Raw genomic sequence first — 19,459 nt, 5'->3', positions numbered from 1 at the left:
TTTTACTTGAGTAAGTTTTTAAAAAAGAATTGTAATTCGCTACATTTTAAATCATATCCGTTACTGAGTAAAAATAAATTATAGGCTTAATAAATAAAAAATATTATGTGTAGCAGCGTCGGAACGGAAAGAGACACCTGCATGAGCGCCGCCGTGTCTAAACCGTGGGGTGGTACACTTTAGCTCAAAGACATCGGTTCAGTTACTCAACTCGCTGTTTACCTCCTCTCTCCCTCCTCTCCTGTGGGTTGGAACCCGCACTTTCGCGCACCGGTGTGACGTCATCAGAATTCTGCTCGGTTCGGTAACCAGACTCGGTTCCGTGTTTGAAATGTGTTTCTCTACCACTCTGCATGGAAGCAGCAAAATAACGTTTAGCGCTCCTAACAAGCAGATTATCAGCGCTCTGCTCATAAAACAGAAGACCTGCAGGCCTCTGTGAGTTAAAACAACCTGATGTAAACATTGTGCTCCATCCCTGTTTGAACCACAAGATGCTTCTTGATGCCACAGATATGTGATGATTTAGCTTGTTTCTTTATTTTACTCCAGAATAAGAGATTAAATTATTACAAAAGCAGTTCAATGCAGTTAAATTAGTCATTCAAAAGATTCTAACATGCTGCAGTGTGTGTGTGTGTGTGTGTGTGTGTGTGTGTGTGTGTGTGTGTGTGTGTGTGTTACACATATAGGACTGCATGAGAAAGTGTGGTTTCATCAAATCCATGCATCTTGGCTGAAGTAATGGCTCAGGAAAATAACTTATATTTCATAAATAATGACGTCTTAATAGTGTCTATGATAATGTTTTATCTTATCTTTGGTCTGGGAGGTGTAACATATCATGATACAAGCCTTTTAAAACATGTTAAAGTGTTGCAAGAGGAGATAAATGCATGAATTTAAAGTTCATGTTTGGAGACCAACCTTCACAGTTTGGAGGCTCACGCTGGTGAGGAGACACCATTAGTTCTAGTAACACCTGGAAGGATTCCTGTTGGATGATTGGAGGATTATTTAGGAGGATTGGAATGAACAAACTGATTTCAGTGGTGAAGGGTTAAATGAGTGAGTGAACCCACTACCAAGGATGAACTCTGCTAACTTTAAAAATCAGCTGCTCTAAATAAGCATGAAGGTCAGAGAGGAGCTCTAGGATGGACATGGATAAAGGAACTGTAATGTAGAGGTAAAGTAGGGCAGGGCCAACGTTAGCAGCTGTCATACGGTCCATCTGAAATATTTGACTGCATTTAGCGTGTTATGTGACAGGTTAGAGCACAGTCTCATGTTAGAGTTTTGTCATGAGAACATTGAGATACCTCACATGCTGATGCCATCTAAAAATTAACATTTTTGTTTCAAAATAAAGAATAATTTTAATCACAAATGAAACTTACCATCCTAGAAAAACCTCGTCCAATCAATGTGCACGTCCTGTTCTCACTGATTGGAAAGAAATCCCTCCTTCAAGCTGTGTGTGTTTGAGTGTGTATGTGTGCGCGCGCACACGAGTGAATTGTGAACTGGCATTGTGATTTAGCACTACTTAGATCAGGGGTGTCAAACTCAAACTCACACTTGGCTGAAATGAAACTCTGGGACGGAGTCGAGGGCCAAACTTAATATTTTTTGAAAAAGTGATGGCAAATTTGCACATTTTCTTTATCAACATATATGCAATTTTGAACCTTTAAATTTGTAAACAAACTTATTTCTGCATTAACACTGAATGTGGAATAACCAAATTACACGAGCAAGTCAGTTTTAAATAAAAGGCATCAGTGGTATTCATTACTTATGGTATAATCAGCATTTTATAAATCTATTCAGGATTTATGTTTTCTTGTTTATTCATTTTTCTTATTTTTTATTCTCCTTTTTTTCTCCTGTAATACGTGTCATCGCTGTTGTGACGTCTAGCTTTCCCCACTGAGGAACAATAAAGGGCTTTTCTATTCTATTCATCTATCTGCAGCCTTTCCACTTCCTGTTTACTGTAGGTTAAATCTTTTCTCACGGGCCAACAACAAAATAAAAATATCATTTTATCTTAAATGAAAATGCAACATCTCACCTGTTAACTTTCATGTTTTGGAGCAGAAAACGAGCATAAAACCAACATATTTAAAGCTCAGTTTGTTCCACTGGTTTACTGTGATGCTCACCTGTTCCAGCCAGATACCTGCATCATGGGGTTGATCTGAGCTGAGGAGGAGACTCCTGTTGTTTTGTTCATCTTCATCATAATAATGACAACATTAGATGACAACAGGTGCTCACATAGGTTTGTGCTGCTGAACATGTCTGAGCAGCTTGACCATGTTGTTGTGTGTCAGGGAGGAAACACAACGACAGAGTCATGCTGGTTTGAGTGTGTCGCTGCTCGCTGGAGTTATATCGGCTCTGTCTGGACGTTAGTTGGAAAACTTTCTCTTTCAGTCGTGAACACATTACTGAGCGGCTAGAATCTCCGTTTCTGGGCTTCAACGTCAGAAAACAGCTGAGTGAACTCGGCGCTGAGTGAGAGGAGTGTAGTTTGTCTGAGACAGTGGAACTGCCCACACCTGCAGCAGGCGCTGGAAAAAACACAAAGGAGGGGGCGCGTCGGCTCCGCGCTGACGCCGCAAAGCATCATGGGAGTTGAAGTCTTTGCGGTAAAATCGGCCAGCGGGCCAGTTTTAATATATTTTTGATATTTATCTCGCGGGCCACATAAAAATGCTCCGCGGCCAGATGACTCTGACATATGTGACTTAGATGTAGCCATCCTTACGCTGACAAAAATGTAACTAAGTAACCTTTACTTTGAGTACATTTTGTTTACGATACTTTTTACTTTTACTTGAGTAACAATTTAGGCAAGTACTTTTACTTGTAATTGAGTAAAAAATTATCAAAGTATTGGTACTCGTACTTAAGTAGGAAATTTTAGTACTCTTTCCACCTCTGTCCAGGTATCTTATGCGTCTTTGTGTGCGCAGAATTATGAGTAAGCGCCTCGTGATTTTTATCTTGAGAGGTGCTATAGAAATTATATTTTCTTCTTCTTCTTCTTCTTAACATAAGTCCGATTCCCCCCACCCCCCCACCCCCCACCATCCCCCACCGCCGTCAGACATCTGGAACTTTTCCCTGCTGTGCGAACGCAGCCGAAAGGACAAGTTCCGGTACAAAAGTGTTGTGTCTGAAAACACAGTTCCGGTTAAAAACCGTATTGAATTGTCCGCAAATGTTCCAGAATTTCTGTCTGAAAAGGGTTTATGGGACTGTGGAACTGCCAATCAGCTGTAAACAAAGAAAACTTCATTACCGCATATACAAACCACCTGTCACTTGATGCACTGGCTCTCACTGAGAACTGGATCAAACCATGTGACAATGCTACCCCATTTGCTCTCTCAGTTAACCACACTTTCTCCCACACTTCTCGTGCACCTGGCCAAGGTGGTGGAACGGGCATGTTACTTTCCAACAAATGGATATACAGTCAGTTACTACCCATCACTAAATACAACTCCTTTGAATACCATGCCATCCAGGTAACTGTACCGAAAAAATTCTTTTTGGTTGTCATATATCCTCAACCAGGTCAACTGGGAGACTTTCTTGATGAACTCGACACCCTGCTCTCCTCCATTACTGAGCACGACTGTCCCACAATGGTCCTTGGAGACATGAATATTCACCTGGACAATCCCAGCTCATCAGGCTTCCTGTCACTAATGTCATCATTTGATCTAAAACTAGTACAAAGTCCTCCAACTCACAAAGCTGGAAAAGCACTTGACCTCATTTTCACCAGAAACTGTGCCATAGAAACAATCTCTGTCACACCGCTGCATCTTTTTGATCATTACTTCATCCATTTCAGCACGACTCTACAAGGGATGTCCACTGCTTCCTGCCTAATGGTCTCATTCCGCCGCAACCTCCGCAATCTGGCACCCAACTACTTCTCCTCTCTTGTTGCCTCCACTCTTCCATCTCCCAGCACATTCTCTGCTTATGAAGTGAATTATGCCACCGAGATGCCACACTCAGCTCTTGTCTTAACAACTTGTGTCCTTTAGCCACCAGACCTGCTAGATCCTCTCAGTCGCACCCTTGGCTAAATGATACCCTCCAGTCTCTACGCACCAATCTTAGAGCTGCGGAACGGAAATGTCGCAAAACAAAAGATCCTTGTGATCAATTGAAATTTCATGAATTACTGTCCTCATTCTCTGCCAGCATCACTGATGCAAAGAAAGCTTTCTACACTGACAAAATTCTCAGCTCTACTGACTCTCAGAAACTATTTTCAACATTCAAAACTCTGCTCACCCCTCCATCTCCACCTCCAACCAACAATCTATCAGGTGACACCTTTGCCTCATTCTTCACTGACAAAGTGGCAGCTATAAGCAAACAGTTTACTCAACTGGCCACTCCTGAACATCCGCAACCACAAACTTCTAGCCCAACCATCTCAAGCCCCACTGCTTCATTTTCCTCGTTTTCCCATGTCACTGAGAACTGTGTGTCCAAGCTTCTCACGTGCAGCCGCCCTACTACATGCCCACTGGACCCCATTCTGACTAAGCTGCTCCAAGCTATTGCTCCTACAGTAGCCCCAGCAGTCACACATGTGATCAACGCATCACTGACACCCGGTACATTTCCCACCTCTCTCAAGCATGCTCAGGTTAAACCGCTGCTAAAAAAAACATCTCTTCCTCCAAATCATGTGGAGAACTACCGACCTATCTCTCCTCCCTTTTCTGTCAAAATTCATTGAAAGGGTGGCTTTCAAGCAGATCACAGAATGCCTCTCTCAAAACTGTCTGCTTGACCCTTACCAATCTGGGTTAAAAAAGGGCCACTCCACTGAGACTGCTCTGTTAGCAGTGACGGAATCCTTAAAATAAGCTAGAGCGACAGGTAAATCCTCAGTGCTTATCCTGCTCGACTTATCGGCTGCATTTGACACTGTCAACCATGGCTTCCTTTTGTCCACACTCTCTAGCATGGGCATCACAGAGAAAGCACATGCCTGGTTTGAATCGTACCTCACAGGATGATCATTCATTGTATCTTGGCTTGGACAATCCTCTACCGTGCACCATCTTGCCACAGGAATCCCCCAGGGCTCAGTACTAGGACCTCTTCTCTTTGCCATATACACCACCTCACTGGGTGAGATCATTCGATCACATGGCTTCTCCTACCACTGCTATGCAGACGACACCCAGCTCTATCAGTCATTTCCACTGGACGACCACACTGTCTCTGTACGAATATCAAACTGTCTCTCTGACATATCAAAATGGATGAAATCCCACCATCTCCAACTCAACCTCTCTAAAACTGAACTACTTGTCATCCCAGCAAAACCATCCATACAGCACAATATCTCAATCCAAATGACTTCCTATCTCTGGCTCCTTCAAAGGCAGTTCGAAATCTGGGTGTTGTGATTGATGAACACCTGACCTTTAAAGATCATGTTGCCTCTGTTGCTCGTTCATGCCGGTTTGCGCTGTATAACATACAAAAGATCAGACCATACCTAACACAACATGCCACCCAGCTCCTGGTGCAATCTACTGTCATCTCCCGCCTCGACTACTGCAATGCCCTTCTAACTGGTCTTCCAGGCTGTACTGTGAGACCTCTTCAAATGGTCCAGAACGCAGCAGCACGTCTGGTCTTCAATCAGCCAAAAAGAGCACACGTCACCCCTCTGTTCATTGAGCTCCACTGGCTACCGCTAGCAGCACACATCAAATTCAAATTGCTAACACTAGCATACAAAGTCTGAGATGGTACGGCTCCCATCTACCTGAGTCCTCTTGCAAAGGCTTACGTCTCGGCCCGGCCGCTCCGGTCATCACAGGATCGTCGGCTAGCATTGCCTACACCACGCTCAGGACAATCCAGACTCTTCTCATGCATCGTTCCACAAATGTGGAATGACCTTCCAAGCACTACCAGAACAGGGGCTTCCTTTTCAATTTTCAAGAAACTCCTGAAGACCCTGCTCTTCAGAGAGCATATCTAAACTAGCACCCCCCCCCCCACCCCCACCCCCTCTACTGTCCACTCCTTTGTTCCCTCCTCTCCATGATTGATGTCAAGTTGTTGTTATTGTTGTTGTTAGCCTCAAGGGCAACATGCCGGTTATCACTTGTAAGTCACTTTGGACAAAAGCGTCTGCTAAATACATAAACATAAACATAAACATTTAGTTTTCATTGTCAAAAGTTCAGCGCAACTTTCATTCAAAAGTAGCAAAGAATGAAGCTGCCAAGGGCGGTAAAAGTCCGACGTAAGCAGAACTACAGCAGTAATTGGTTTTCAGATGTTGCATGTAAACACTGAGTGAATTCAGCCACTTTGCAAAGGCCGTTTATTTCAGTCGCTTGTATTCACAAGCTGATTCTTTCATTCATCATAGCGTTGTAAGCATGAATGAAGCTCTAGTAGACATTGACACAGATGAACTCTCTGGAAGAGACCTTCAACAAAAACAAACTCAGAAAGGCCAACCATAATTAAAACTTTTGTGAAAGTCGATCTCACCACCTCCATACAGATCAGCAGGAATTAGTCTAAAAGACTGTTCATACAACAGGTATTTCAACAACATCATGTCACATATGTGTCAGAAAATCTAAAGGATCAAGAAAAAAGAAGATAAAGGATCAAGGTCAAGGGTGAAATGGCCCATGACACATCGAATTAAAAAATGAACTTTTTTGTTCTGTACCAGCAGTTCTATGGCAGTGTTTTTCCTTCAACTAACAACCAGACATCAGATCTGAGTGAAGAACACTCACATTTCAGGTTTATAATCTCCATGCCTCCAGTTTGCACAATGCCCTGCTCCCGGGAGCTGCTGTCACCACCGGCAATGAGACATGTGCCACCATCTCAAGCTCGCTTACTGCAAAGAGGCTAAATTGCTCCTCAGTGGAAACAATTTGATAAGGACCATGTGCAAAAAAAAAAAAAAAAAAAAAAAAAAAAAAAAAAAAGAAAGAGAGAGAAGAAATTGGCATATCCATAACAAAAAGATGTACTGCCAAGTAAAACTTAAAGAATCTGTTGGTTCCAGGGAGATTCTTTATGGCTTGATGTATTAATAAGTAACTGGAGCTGAGGTTCCTGATGAGAGAGCACCATCAACTAAAACCACACAAACATAAAAACACGACACGCGGTTTGTAGCAGGCCTTGAGATATTACATTGATGGATATTCTATTATAGTAAATGTTTTTATACAGACTTAAAGCAGTTTTTACAGTTAATGAGACACAGTGTTCTCCTTTATACAACCATGAATTTTGTTTTGATCAAATGAAATTCACAAGCAGTGTTACTGAAACTTGACAAGTTCACTTAGATGGTCCACCATTTTTATCACATAATATATTTCACCATGACCAACTGGAGTAATACCCTCATTGTTGCAGGCATCATCCTATTTTCCCATCATCCAGAAACAAGATACTATTTGATAATACTCCATATTTGTAAGTGATACATCTTACATTTAAGAATGAAAAGAATCATTCTGAACATAAAGATAAATTCTCCATTTTAACAAACATGTAAACATCTAAAGGCAACAAAGTGTTGAGCTTCATTTCTCCATGTATGGCTGTGTAACCTCATCACAGATGGAGGCTACAGCTCTTGTTTTCTAATCGTCACTCAGAAAAATATCATTCCTGCTCCTATTTCAAAGAAAAATCTCTACACATCATCAAAGTTCTCTGAATGAAATCACGATAAAAATAGGTGTGGCTTCTTAGATCCAAGTTTGGCAAAACAAAATCTTCTAAATATCTTTTAATCTCCTGACAGCATTTACGTGTGGTGATAAAAGGTTACAAGATGTGAAGAACATGAGAAAAAAACAACAGAAGATGATAGGTGAGACATGAGGTTACATAAAATACCGGTGTGCTAATGCATCTAAACACATAGAAAACTAAATGATGTTTTGTGTCAGATCGCCTTGAAGACATACTTTTACCTTCTATCATGTTCATTCTAGGCTCTTATTTCATTAGTCTTATGTCACGACGTTCTAGCCTGGAAAGCCAATATATATGTGAATATATAGTCTGGTCACAACCCATAGAGTTCAGTAGTGGGGTGGAATCTGTAGTTGTCTTTCAAACTGTCTCTGCATGCTATTGGACAACGAACAAAGTGATGTAGTCACAGCTATTGAAGGCAGTCTGCCATATACACTGTTGACGAAAATGCAAATACATACTTTTTCATAATAAATGTGAGTACCTCTATCTGCTCTTGACTCAAAGAAAAGCCCAAGTCTAAATAGTCCATTGTTTGTTCCAAAGTCATCTCAAATGAGCCAACGCCATCTTTGTTTTTGCTTTGTAGCATCATCCACCAAACTGATAGAGCACTGTGACTGACAAGGCACAAGACGGGTCTGGCGTGCTGAGGCTCTAATGGAGCACGGCTAGACTGACAGGCAGAGTGAAGTCACTTTGCTTTAACTACGGTCTATCTAGATTTGTAGGCTAAAAACTTTCCTGAATATAAAACCTCGTAACTTCTTTCCATCCTCTTTGGGTTTCAGCCCATATTCCTGAACTGCAAAGTTTATATATATATATATATATATACATATATATATATATATATATATATATATATATATATATATATATATATATATATATATATATATATATATATATATGTATATATATATATATATATATATATATATATATATGTATATATATATATGTATATATATATATATATATATATATATATATATATATATGTATATATGTATATATATATATATATATATGTATATATATATATATATATATATATATATATGTATATATATATATATATATATATATATATATATATATATATATATATATATATTATCTCAAATCAAATCCCAAATCAAGCTCCTCCTTGAACCGTCACCTTATCGTGGTGGAGGAGTTTGAGTGCCCTAATGATCCTAGGAGCTATGTTGTCTGGGGCACTTAGTGCCCCTGGTAGGGTCTCCCATGACAAATTGGTCTTAGGTGAAGGGTGAGACAAAGAACGGTTCGAAGGATCTTTCATGGCGGTTAAAACGAAGAGTCGGAGTACCCGGCCCGGAGGGTTACCGGGGTCCCACCCTGGAGCCAGGCCTGGGGTTGGGGCCCGTGAGCGAGCGCCTGGTGGCCGGGCTTTCGCCCATGGGGCCCGGCCGGGCCCAGCCCGAACCGGATACATGGGCTCGTCCAACTGTGGACCCACCACCCGCAGGAGGAACATGAAGGGTCCGGTGCAATGCGAATCGGGTGGCAGACCAAGGCGGGAGCCTTGGCGGTCCAATCCCCGGACAAGAAAACTAGTTTTTGGGACATGGAACGTCACCTCGCTGGCGGGGAAGGAGCCGGAGCTTGTGGCAGAGGTTGAGCGGTACCGGCTAGATATAGTCGGACTCACCTCGACACATTGCATTGGCTCTGGAACCCGAGACCTGGAGAGGGGTTGGACACTCTACTTTGCTGGAGTTGCTCCGGGTGAGAGGCGGAGGGCTGGGGTTGGCTTTTTGTTAGCTCCGAGACTCTCTGCCTGTGTGTTGGGGTTTACCCCGGGGTACAAGAGGGTAGCTTCCTTGCGCCTTCGGGTCGGGGAACGGGTCCTGACTGTTGTTTGTGCTTATGGGCCAAATATCAGTTCAGAGTACCCACCCTTTTTGGAGTCCCTGGGACGAGTGCTAGATAGTGCTCCATCAGGGGACTCCATTGTCCTGCTGGGGGACTTCAATGCTCACGTGGGCAATGACAGCTTGACCTGGAGGGGTGTGATTGTGAGGAACGGCCCACCTAATCTGAACTCGAGCGGTGTTTTGTTATTGGACTTCTGTGCAAGCCGCAGTTTGGCCATAACGAACACCATGTTCGAACATAAGGATGCCCACCGGTACACTTGGTACCAGGGCAGCCTAGGTCACAGGTCGATGATAGATTTTGTAGTCGTATCATCTGACCTGCGGCCGTATGTTTTGGACACCCGAGTGAAGAGAGGGGCGGAGCTGTCAACTGATCACCACCTGGTGGTGAGTTGGATCAGATGGCAAGGGAACATGCCGCGTAGACCTGGCAGACCCAAACGCATAGTGAGGGTCTGCTGGGAACGCCTGGCAGAAGAACCTGTCAAGACGGTCTTCAACTCCCACCTCCGGCAGAGCTTTGACCACGTCCCTAGAGCAGTGGGGGACATTGAGTCCGAGTGGGCCTTGTTCCACTCTGCGATTGTCGAGGCGGCTGTTGCTAGCTGTGGTCGTAAGGTGGCCGGTGCCAGTCGTGGTGGCAACCCCCGTACCCGCTGGTGGACACCAGAGGTTCGGGGAGCCGTCAGGCTGAAGAAGGAGGCCTACAGGGCGTGGCTGGTCTGTGGGTCTCCGGAGGCAGCAGACAGGTACCGGATAGCCAAGCGGGGTGCAGCAGTGGCAGTTGCCGAGGCAAAATCTCGGGCGTGGGAGGAGTTTGGTGAGGCCATGGAGAAAGACTATCGATCGGCTCCAAAGAGGTTCTGGCAAACTGTCCGGCGCCTCAGGAGAGGAAGGCAGCAACTCGCTCACACTGTTTACAGTGGGGATGGGGAGCTGCTGACGTCAACTGAGGCTATAGTCGGACGGTGGAAGGAATACTTTGAGGAGCTCCTCAATCCCACCAATGCGCATTCCGAGGAGGAACCAGAGCTGGGAGGCCTGGGGATGGACTGTCCAATCTCGGGGGCAGAAGTTGCTGAGGTAGTCAAACAACTACACAGCGGCGGAGCCCCGGGGGCGGATGAGGTTCGTCCTGGGTATCTCAAGGCTATGGATGTTGTAGGGCTGTCATGGCTGACACGTCTCTACAACATTGCGTGGTCATCGGGGGCAGTTCCTAGGGAGTGGCAGACCGGGGTGGTGGTCCCCATCTTTAAGAAGGGTGACCTGAGGGTGTGTTCCAACTATAGGGGGATCACACTCCTCAGCCTCCCTGGAAAGGTCTACGCCAAGGTACTGGAGAGGAGGGTCCGATCGATAGTTGAATCTCAGATCGAGGAGGAGCAATGTGGTTTTCGTCCTGGCCGTGGAACTGTGGACCAGCTCTATACCCTTGCAAGGGTGATGGAGGGGGCATGGGAGTTTGCCCGACCAATCCACATGTGCTTTGTGGATTTGGAGAAGGCTTATGACCGTGTCCCCAGGGGCACCCTGTGGGGGACGCTCCAGGAGTATGGGGTGGGTGGCTTTCTGTTAAGGGCCATTCAGTCCCTTTACCAGAGGAGCGTGAGTTTGGTCCGCATAGCCGGTAGTAAGTCGGACCTGTTCCCAGTGAGGGTTGGACTCCGCCAGGGCTGCCCTTTGTCACCGGTTCTGTTCATCACTTTTATGGACAGAATTTCTAGACGCAGCCGTGGTGTGGAGTGTGACGAGTTTTGTGGCAGAAGAATCTCGTCTCTGCTTTTTGCGGATGATGTGGTCCTCCTAGCTTCATCCAGCTCTGACCTTCAGCTCTTGCTGGGTAGGTTCGCGGCCGAATGTGAAGCGGCTGGGATGAGGATCAGCACCTCCAAATCTGAGACCATGGTTCTCGACCGGAAAAGGGTGGCTTGCCACCTCCGGGTCGGGGGAGAGGTCCTACCTCAAGTGGAGGAGTTTAAGTATCTCGGGGTCTTGTTCACGAGTGAGGGTAGGAGGGATCGGGAGATCGACAGGCGGATTGGTTCGGCGTCTGCAGTGATGCGGACGCTGAGCCGATCTGTCGTGGGGAAGAGGGAGTTGAGCCAGAAGGCCAGGCTCTCGATTTACCGGTCGATCTACGTCCCAATCCTCACCTATGGTCATGAGCTTTGGGTAATGACCGAAAGAACGAGATCGCGGATACAAGCGGCCGAAATGAGTTTCCTCCGTAGGGTGGCCGGGCTCAGCCTTAGAGATAGGGTGAGGAGCTCGGACATTCGGGAGGGACTCGGAGTAGAACCGCTGCTCCTCCGGATCGAAAGGAGCCAGTTGAGGTGGTTTGGGCATCTGGTCAGGATGCCTCCTGGACGCCTCCCCGGGGAGGTGTTTCGGGCATGTCCTGCCGGCAGAAGGCCCCCGGGTCGACCCAGGACACGTTGGAGAGGTTACATCTCCAATCTGGTCCGGGAACGCCTTGGGGTCCTGCCGGAGGAGCTGGTGGAGGTGGCCGGGGAGAGGACGGCCTGGAGCTCCCTAGTTGGGATGCTGCCCCCGCGACCCGGACCCGGATAAGCGGAGGAAGACGAAGACGAAGAAGACGAAATCCCTCAAATAAGAGATGTGATGAATGACAAGTAAGGAAATTAACAAACATTTTGATACCTTTTTTATACATGATACTTTTCTTAGTTTAAGGCTAACATTTTCATTTTATTTAGTTTGGGTTTTGTTGGTATTTTGTCATGTTTATTTTTGCTTCACCTCTATGGTTTGGATTTAGTTTGTAAGCTTAGCATTTTGGTTTGTTTGTCCCCTGGATCACTGTTCACGCCCCCACCCACCAGCTTCTTCATGCACCTGTTTTTTTATCAACCATCTCAGCTGCCCTCATTCAGCAATTACCCTTCTTGTCCTTTTTCTCAGCGTATTTGTCAGATATTCATGGTTCTTGACCTGTTAGCTAGTCCTTGTGTTTGGTTTGGTCCAGCTCCTTTGGCTCCTAAACGTGTTAATACACTCCCCTTTCAAATGGCATTGGGGAAACTGAAGTTTTCTGAGTCAAAAATGAAAGACAGTTAATCTTCAAAGCAGCCTAAACAATGCTAATCCTATCTACACCTATATTTATGAGGATCTGTTTAGAGTTTGCTAACCCTGATTTAAAAACAGGAGAAACATGTTGCCAATGTGTTGGAGGCTCATTTGAGAACTTCTTGCTGTGATACCTGTGGTGGCCATTTCAGTAAAATAGCATAAATCTGCTAGTTATCAATTTCTTTTAGAATTTCTTATCATTCCTTTTATAATAAGTTAGGTTTGCAATTTAAATGTGTTGATTTTTAATTTTTTGGTAAATTGATGTAGTTGTGAACTTTTTGGACACGCCTTAGTCATTAAGCTGATTAGTAGCACATGGGGAGGCGTGTTTGCCAAGTGTCAGGGGAGATGGGAGGATTTGGTTAAATGATTTTTTGACAATTTTTTAGACCTGATCATTTAATTTAAGGTTAATTTTCGTTGGATGAAAAGTAGAACGTTTTGAATGAATTTTGAACTATTTTTTTGGAAGAATAAACCATTTATAAAATTTGCAAGAAATCAAGTCTAAAAGTGTGTGCTTAAAGGAAATCAAAGGCTGTGACCATACCTCTGCTTTTAAGGAGTACTAATGCATCAAGCGATGTGCTTTAAGCATAAGATTTCTACCTGAGTCAAAGGGCGTCATTTGCTTATTGCCAGTTTCAAAAAATAAAACTCTTTTTATTAATTCAAACAGATCATAATCTTATCTAAACTTAATCACATAATGTATATATCTACATATTTTAAATGGGCATTGGTTAATCAAAAAGCGTTTCTTTCTTTTTCAAAGTTATTAAAACAAAGATGGCTGACTTTTTTTATTAAAGAGTAACAGGATTGGGTTTTTAGCATAAAAATAGCTATTAAATGAAACTTAGTCACGTGGCACTTTTGCAAATATGAAGACAATGAGCAAAGTCTGAGAAAATAAACTTTATATGGTAACTGGCCTGAACTTGTCTTACCATCTCCAACCAGCTGCAGCAGCGCCAGGTCCAGTGGTCGTTTCCAACGAGAATTCTTGTGCAGAGCAATGCCGTAGCCTGTGGTAGCAAACACCTTCCCAGAGCCGATTGTCATCACCTTTTTTGAAAAACAAACAAAAAAAAAAAAAAATTAAAATCTGAAATTGCTCAATTGTCTGAGTTAAAATGTTTACATCCTTCAGAATCCCAGAGCCAGACAGAGTGAGTGATTGTTTCATAGGAGGTATTAATACAGATCTGCATCAGCTGTAATAATTACTGCAGCGGTAGCTGCTGTATGAGGCTTCTGGGAGCTCAGGCCTCCTTCAGACTTTATTACAAATGATTATTAAACAGGAGTTTTATTCTCGCTGTGAGAGAGAAAGAGAGGGGCCTTATAAATAAATCAACATCAGTCCAGTCCAGGAATGACAATATTAACTAGCTATAGGCTAAATGGATAAAAATGAAAGCACCAGATGTGTTTGATTCATTGAAAGCAGATTTGCCGCCTTCTGAAAACACTTACTTTTGCTTGGCGCTTGTGTTTCCCACAAGAATGTGCGACGGTTATATTTTATGATCTTTTTTTTTACAGTGCAAACAAGAAAAAGAGCCTTTCAACGATCGCCGTCTTCATGTATGAGTGTGTCACTGTGCAGAGCTGTGTAATGGCGGACCTATTTCATACCTTGCAGCCCTCATCCTTTCTGGCCATATAGTTCAGCACGGCGGCATCATAAATGAAGGCATCTAGTTTTCTGCAGGGGAGGAATGAAGGAGGAAAATTACATCCAAGAATTGGAAATCACTGCCCTGGAACTAAATGGCAATAGAGGAAGTGAACAAAATGACAGAAGTGAAGGAAAAAAGGGCACAATGACAACAACTCTGTACAAAAGAAAAATGATTTTAGAAGGGGGGGGTTCTTTCTGCACACCATCTTGCCGCAACTGTCAAAAATCTAACAAGGAGAAATTCATCGCAGTGGAGACAGACGTGTCATTTCTGCTCCTTCAATCGCTACAAAAGAGCCGAATACAAAGCTGCATCGGGGGAGGTTGGGATTTAAGTAAAAGGGACTGAATGTAGCTCAGCATGACAAAAAAAGAAATGCTCACAGTTGTTTGTAATCTCAATCTGCAGCTGCATGCAAGGAAAAAGCAAATTGTTCATGAATGTGCAGAGATGTCAGTCTTGTCGATAACTATTCTCATTACTAGTTTAGCTCTAGTAACTGTTAAAGTTCTAGTCATTTTTGCTTGTTTACTTTGTTTAATGTTTTTATTTGAAATGCTTTGAATTTATATTCCTTGCTATAGAAATATTGAAAATATCAAGTCATTGATCCATAAAGTTCTAGCTGACCTAAAATGCTACAACAGTTCTGGTGACTATTTGCAGGGGGGATCATTATTATTTTAGTTCGTCATCACTGACTTCCTGTAAAATCCTTCTTTTCACTCAGTGCTAAGTTTCATCATCGTTTACAGTGATTCCTCATTTATCGCGGTAGATGCGTTCCAGACCTGGCCGCGATAGGTGAAAATCCGCGAAGCAGGGACACCATATTTACAGTATTTATTTAACAGGTACGTGTTCAGTATTCAGACTTTTAAAACCTTCCCTTTACATAGTACTGTATTTTTACTTGTTTTTTTAATAGTTTTATTACAAAAAGTGCATTTTATGATGAAATTGATGAAAAAAACAGGAATTTCTTGATATTTCGCATAGAAAAATACCGCGAATCGGTGAAAAATACAGCGAATCAGCGAATTTCCCTTGAATAAGGCTCCAAAGAAAAAATCCGCAAAGTCGTGAATCTGCGATAAACGAACCGCGAAGTACTGAGGGATCACTGTAGTTCCATAAACTCTAATCTGGAGTTTTGCCCTTCAGATATAATGTATGATTTTTTAGATTTTTGTCTTACCCTGTACTGATATATTGTAGGCAGTAAGCGTTTTGTTTGTGTGTTAACGTTGCCAATGCTCCAAAGAGGCCCGTGCAATTTGAACTGAGCGCCACTCAACATTAGTCAATAGTGTACGCCATGTGTTTACAAGCAGATGTCTATTACAGTGTGAGCGGACATAGACTGATGCAGAGTCTGTGGCATTTATTATGGACAAGTAAGTTTTAAAGCTGTTATAACAATTCTGTAAACAAGCTAGGTTCACAAAGCAAACACAATCACAGAGCATTCCCCCTCCCCCCAGGTATCTTCCCTGAGACATTCTGCTGGAACCAGGAACCCACTTTGCCAGAGGAAGCAAGAACATGCAAAACACCAGTCGCTGTTTCTGGGTCCAAAAAGCTTTTGTTGTCCGTGACTTCAAATGGTGCTTTTCTTTTGGGGACTCTAGTTTGTCCTAAAGTTGAAGTGTTAGCAGCCGGCTGTTTCTACTTCTCTGATATTATGAGCTGCGAACTTCAGACACCAGTGGTGTTCTGTAGTTAAATACGTGAGAGTGTAATGAATGGAGGACCAAGGGAGGTGCGGCAGTGCCTTGGTTTAGGCAAAACCGACAACCAGATGGTCCAATAGTTACTTTTGGTATGAAGTTTTTGTCAAATGCAAGAAAACCATATTTTTTATTTATTTTAGATGTTTTTTGTTAACTCCACAATATGCTGTACAATGTCAAAACAGTGTTAACTCATTCACTGCCCTTGACGATTAAACTCGTCGTTTTAGATCCAACCGTTCACTGCCAATGACGACTAAAGTCATCATTTGCATATTTTTACTGTGTGGGTATCGGAACGAGCCCCCGTGCCGAGAGAACAAACATCTCAGCTCTGAAGCCGATCTTCATCCACATACGTCACACGTCACATGATCAGGAAGCAGAAAATCCGTGTGTTAGGATATCGTTCCTGTAAAAAAAAAAAAAAAGAAAAAGCGAGGCACGAACCGGAAAAGCATCTACCGATCACAATTTGACAATGGATCATGAAAGAACGGATAACACTTGAAACACGCGGACACTTCCTGATGTGAGAGGCAAGTCTCCTCTTTGTTTTGAAAGTTTTGACGTTGACATCATCCTAGCGTGCAATGTTCTGTGACTCTTAAAAATACAGTAAAAACGGTGAGAAGCGCTGGCAGCAAAGGCCTTTAGCGATCAGGAAATGGCTGGCAGTGAATGAGTTAAGCTAATTGGTTTTCCAAATTTGCATCTTTAAACAAATAATATATGTGAATAAATCTAATAATGTGAAAATAATAATTGTAAAATAATGTGTTTTTGCTCTATTGCCCGGCTAGAGGCGCGTGTTCATGAACAAGAGTCACTACTTCTGGCTGTAATCACTGAGGTAGGGAAGAGGGCTTTAACATGCAATACATTTTTCTACCTCTAGATGGTGCCTTCTGACAAAACATGGATATCTGCTTTAAAGGCATACTATTAAACTTTTTCATATTTTAAAATATTTTTCTTGAGCTAGTATGTGCTAACATGACCCTTTACAGGGTTAAGGAAAAGTTCCTTAGAACCCACCACGCCTTGTGACAAGAATACCACACTAGCAACTTGAGAGTATCCGAGCTGGTCCCTTTAAGGGTTTAATAACGTGGTGTTGACATGCCAGCCCTGTAGTCTGCTTCCATCACATGGACTTTGATTTCTTGAGGAGGTTTTGCTTTTCATCCAAGGAGCTTTGTCAGTTCTGAATTGCACCTTTAGTTTAACTTAAAATCTTATTCCATAACAGTTTGAGTCTAGGTCACACCCTCCTGCATCTAATCAATACAACAACTCCCTCAAAATAGAAGCTAACAGCCCATCAGGTGGTAGGAGCGAGGGGTACTCAGAGGGAGTTTCTGCTCATTAAGCAACAACAGACAGCTGCAGCTTATAAGCTTGACTCTCCAATATTCCAGTCAGAACTGACAAAGCTCCTGGGATGAGAAGTGAAACGTCTCCAAGAAAAGTCCAGTTGCCTGCATTTGAACCCTTTTGGATTACCATGATCTGGATGACTGAGAACCTTCACCAGCATATTCCATCACATGATTCCTGCATGTTTCAGTTTGTGAACATAGCTGATTTGTTTGATTTATTGATGAACCACTCATGTAGAAACTAATGAATGCTGAGGAGACATTGCAGCAGTTAGATTAAGGTGTTAAAAAGACAAACCCACAGCGAGGAGAACAGTTTCACTTTCGGTTTTACTACAGTGAGTTTAAACAGGGGTTGCTAAAAGCAAGCCAAAACGGCATAGTTTTCTTTTTAATTCAATTCAGTTCAATTCAAGTTTATTTATATAGCGCCAAATCACGACAAGAGTCGTCTCAAGGCACTTCACATAATAAACATTCCAATTCAGGTCAGTTCATTAAGCCAATCAGAAATAATGTTTCCTATATAAGGAACCCAGCAAATTGCATCAAGTCACTGACTAGTGTCAGTGACTATACAGCAATCCTCATACTAAGCAAGCATGCAGCGACAGTGGAGAGGAAAACTCCCTTTTAACAGGAAGAAACCTCCAGAGGATCCTGGCTCAGTATAAGCAGCCATCCTCCACGACTCACTGGGGATGGAGAAGACAGAGCAGACACACACACACACACACACACACACACACACACACACACACACACACACACACACACACACACACACACACACACACACACACACACGCACAGACGCACGCACACGCGTGCACACACACACACGTGCACACACACACACGTGCACACATGCACACACACGTGCACACCCGCATGCACACACACACACACGCACACACACACACACGCACACACACACACACACACACACACACACACACACACACACACACACACACACGCACAGACGCACGCACACGCGTGCACACACACACACGTGCACACACACACACGTGCACACATGCACACACACGTGCACACCCGCATGCACACACACACACACGCACACACACACACACGCACACACACAAAGACAAGTAATGTGTCTATAGTTATATTGTGATGTCTTAGTAAATATTCTATTTGGTGAAAGATAAACTTTATTGTATTTGTCCTAGTGGATCTATAATTAAACGGGTAAACTAGTAGTAGCACATCCAACGAGTGTTTAAGTGTTTCGCTCTCAGACTGCAGGCTTTCCTTTTGTAATCACTACAATGTTTTCATTTGTCCTTTTTGGATAAATATTGCAAAGCTGACTTCATGCCTCCCGGTTCAGGATTCACCTCTCGTTCATTCACTTTAGAAAAATCTGTTAAAGTTCCTTCTGTAAAGGGAAATCTTTGACTTTCATTCAGGTTTGCTGCAATGGGCTCAGACAGCTGAGGACACTCCCATGATGGGTTGAACACCTTCCTTATCTGCTCACTTTTATATCGTTTCCATGCTATTATTGCGTGTCACTGAATAATTATCTTTTCGGCTGTCATTTGTTTGTTTAATCTGTGCATTCTTCAGTGTTTATAACTTGCTGCTTGTCAGATCACTATCTAGTCTACATGTCTCTCCTAAAAAGGGAGTTTTGCTCTATCTGTCTGTTGATCCATTTATCACTACTATGAAATATAATTAAAAAACATCATTAAAATATTTTCATTTTAAATTTCTTGGAAATTATGGCATTAATTAACAAATGGTAAATATGTTTAGAACACAGTTTTAAACACAGTTTAAATCACTCACTGCAGGTAAGGAAGAGTAGG

At 43.0% G+C, this 19,459-nt stretch overlaps 1 protein-coding gene across 1 annotated transcript in view; it reads right to left on the bottom strand.

The window, feature by feature from the left end:
- grin2da (glutamate receptor, ionotropic, N-methyl D-aspartate 2D, a) overlaps positions 1 to 19,459 on the bottom strand; it is a 341,018-nt gene that overhangs the window by 25,285 nt on the left and 296,274 nt on the right. The window contains exons 15-16 of the mRNA XM_015973318.3: positions 14,457 to 14,526; positions 13,766 to 13,883 (exon numbers count right to left, since the gene is read on the bottom strand). Of these exons, the coding sequence (XP_015828804.1) occupies positions 13,766 to 13,883; positions 14,457 to 14,526 (188 nt within the window). The remainder of the gene's footprint in view (positions 1 to 13,765; positions 13,884 to 14,456; positions 14,527 to 19,459) is intronic.

Source organism: Nothobranchius furzeri, chromosome 19 (assembly GCF_043380555.1).
Source record: "Nothobranchius furzeri strain GRZ-AD chromosome 19, NfurGRZ-RIMD1, whole genome shotgun sequence".
Taxonomy (NCBI): domain Eukaryota; kingdom Metazoa; phylum Chordata; class Actinopteri; order Cyprinodontiformes; family Nothobranchiidae; genus Nothobranchius; species Nothobranchius furzeri.
This window is presented reverse-complemented; position numbering and strand designations above follow the sequence as displayed.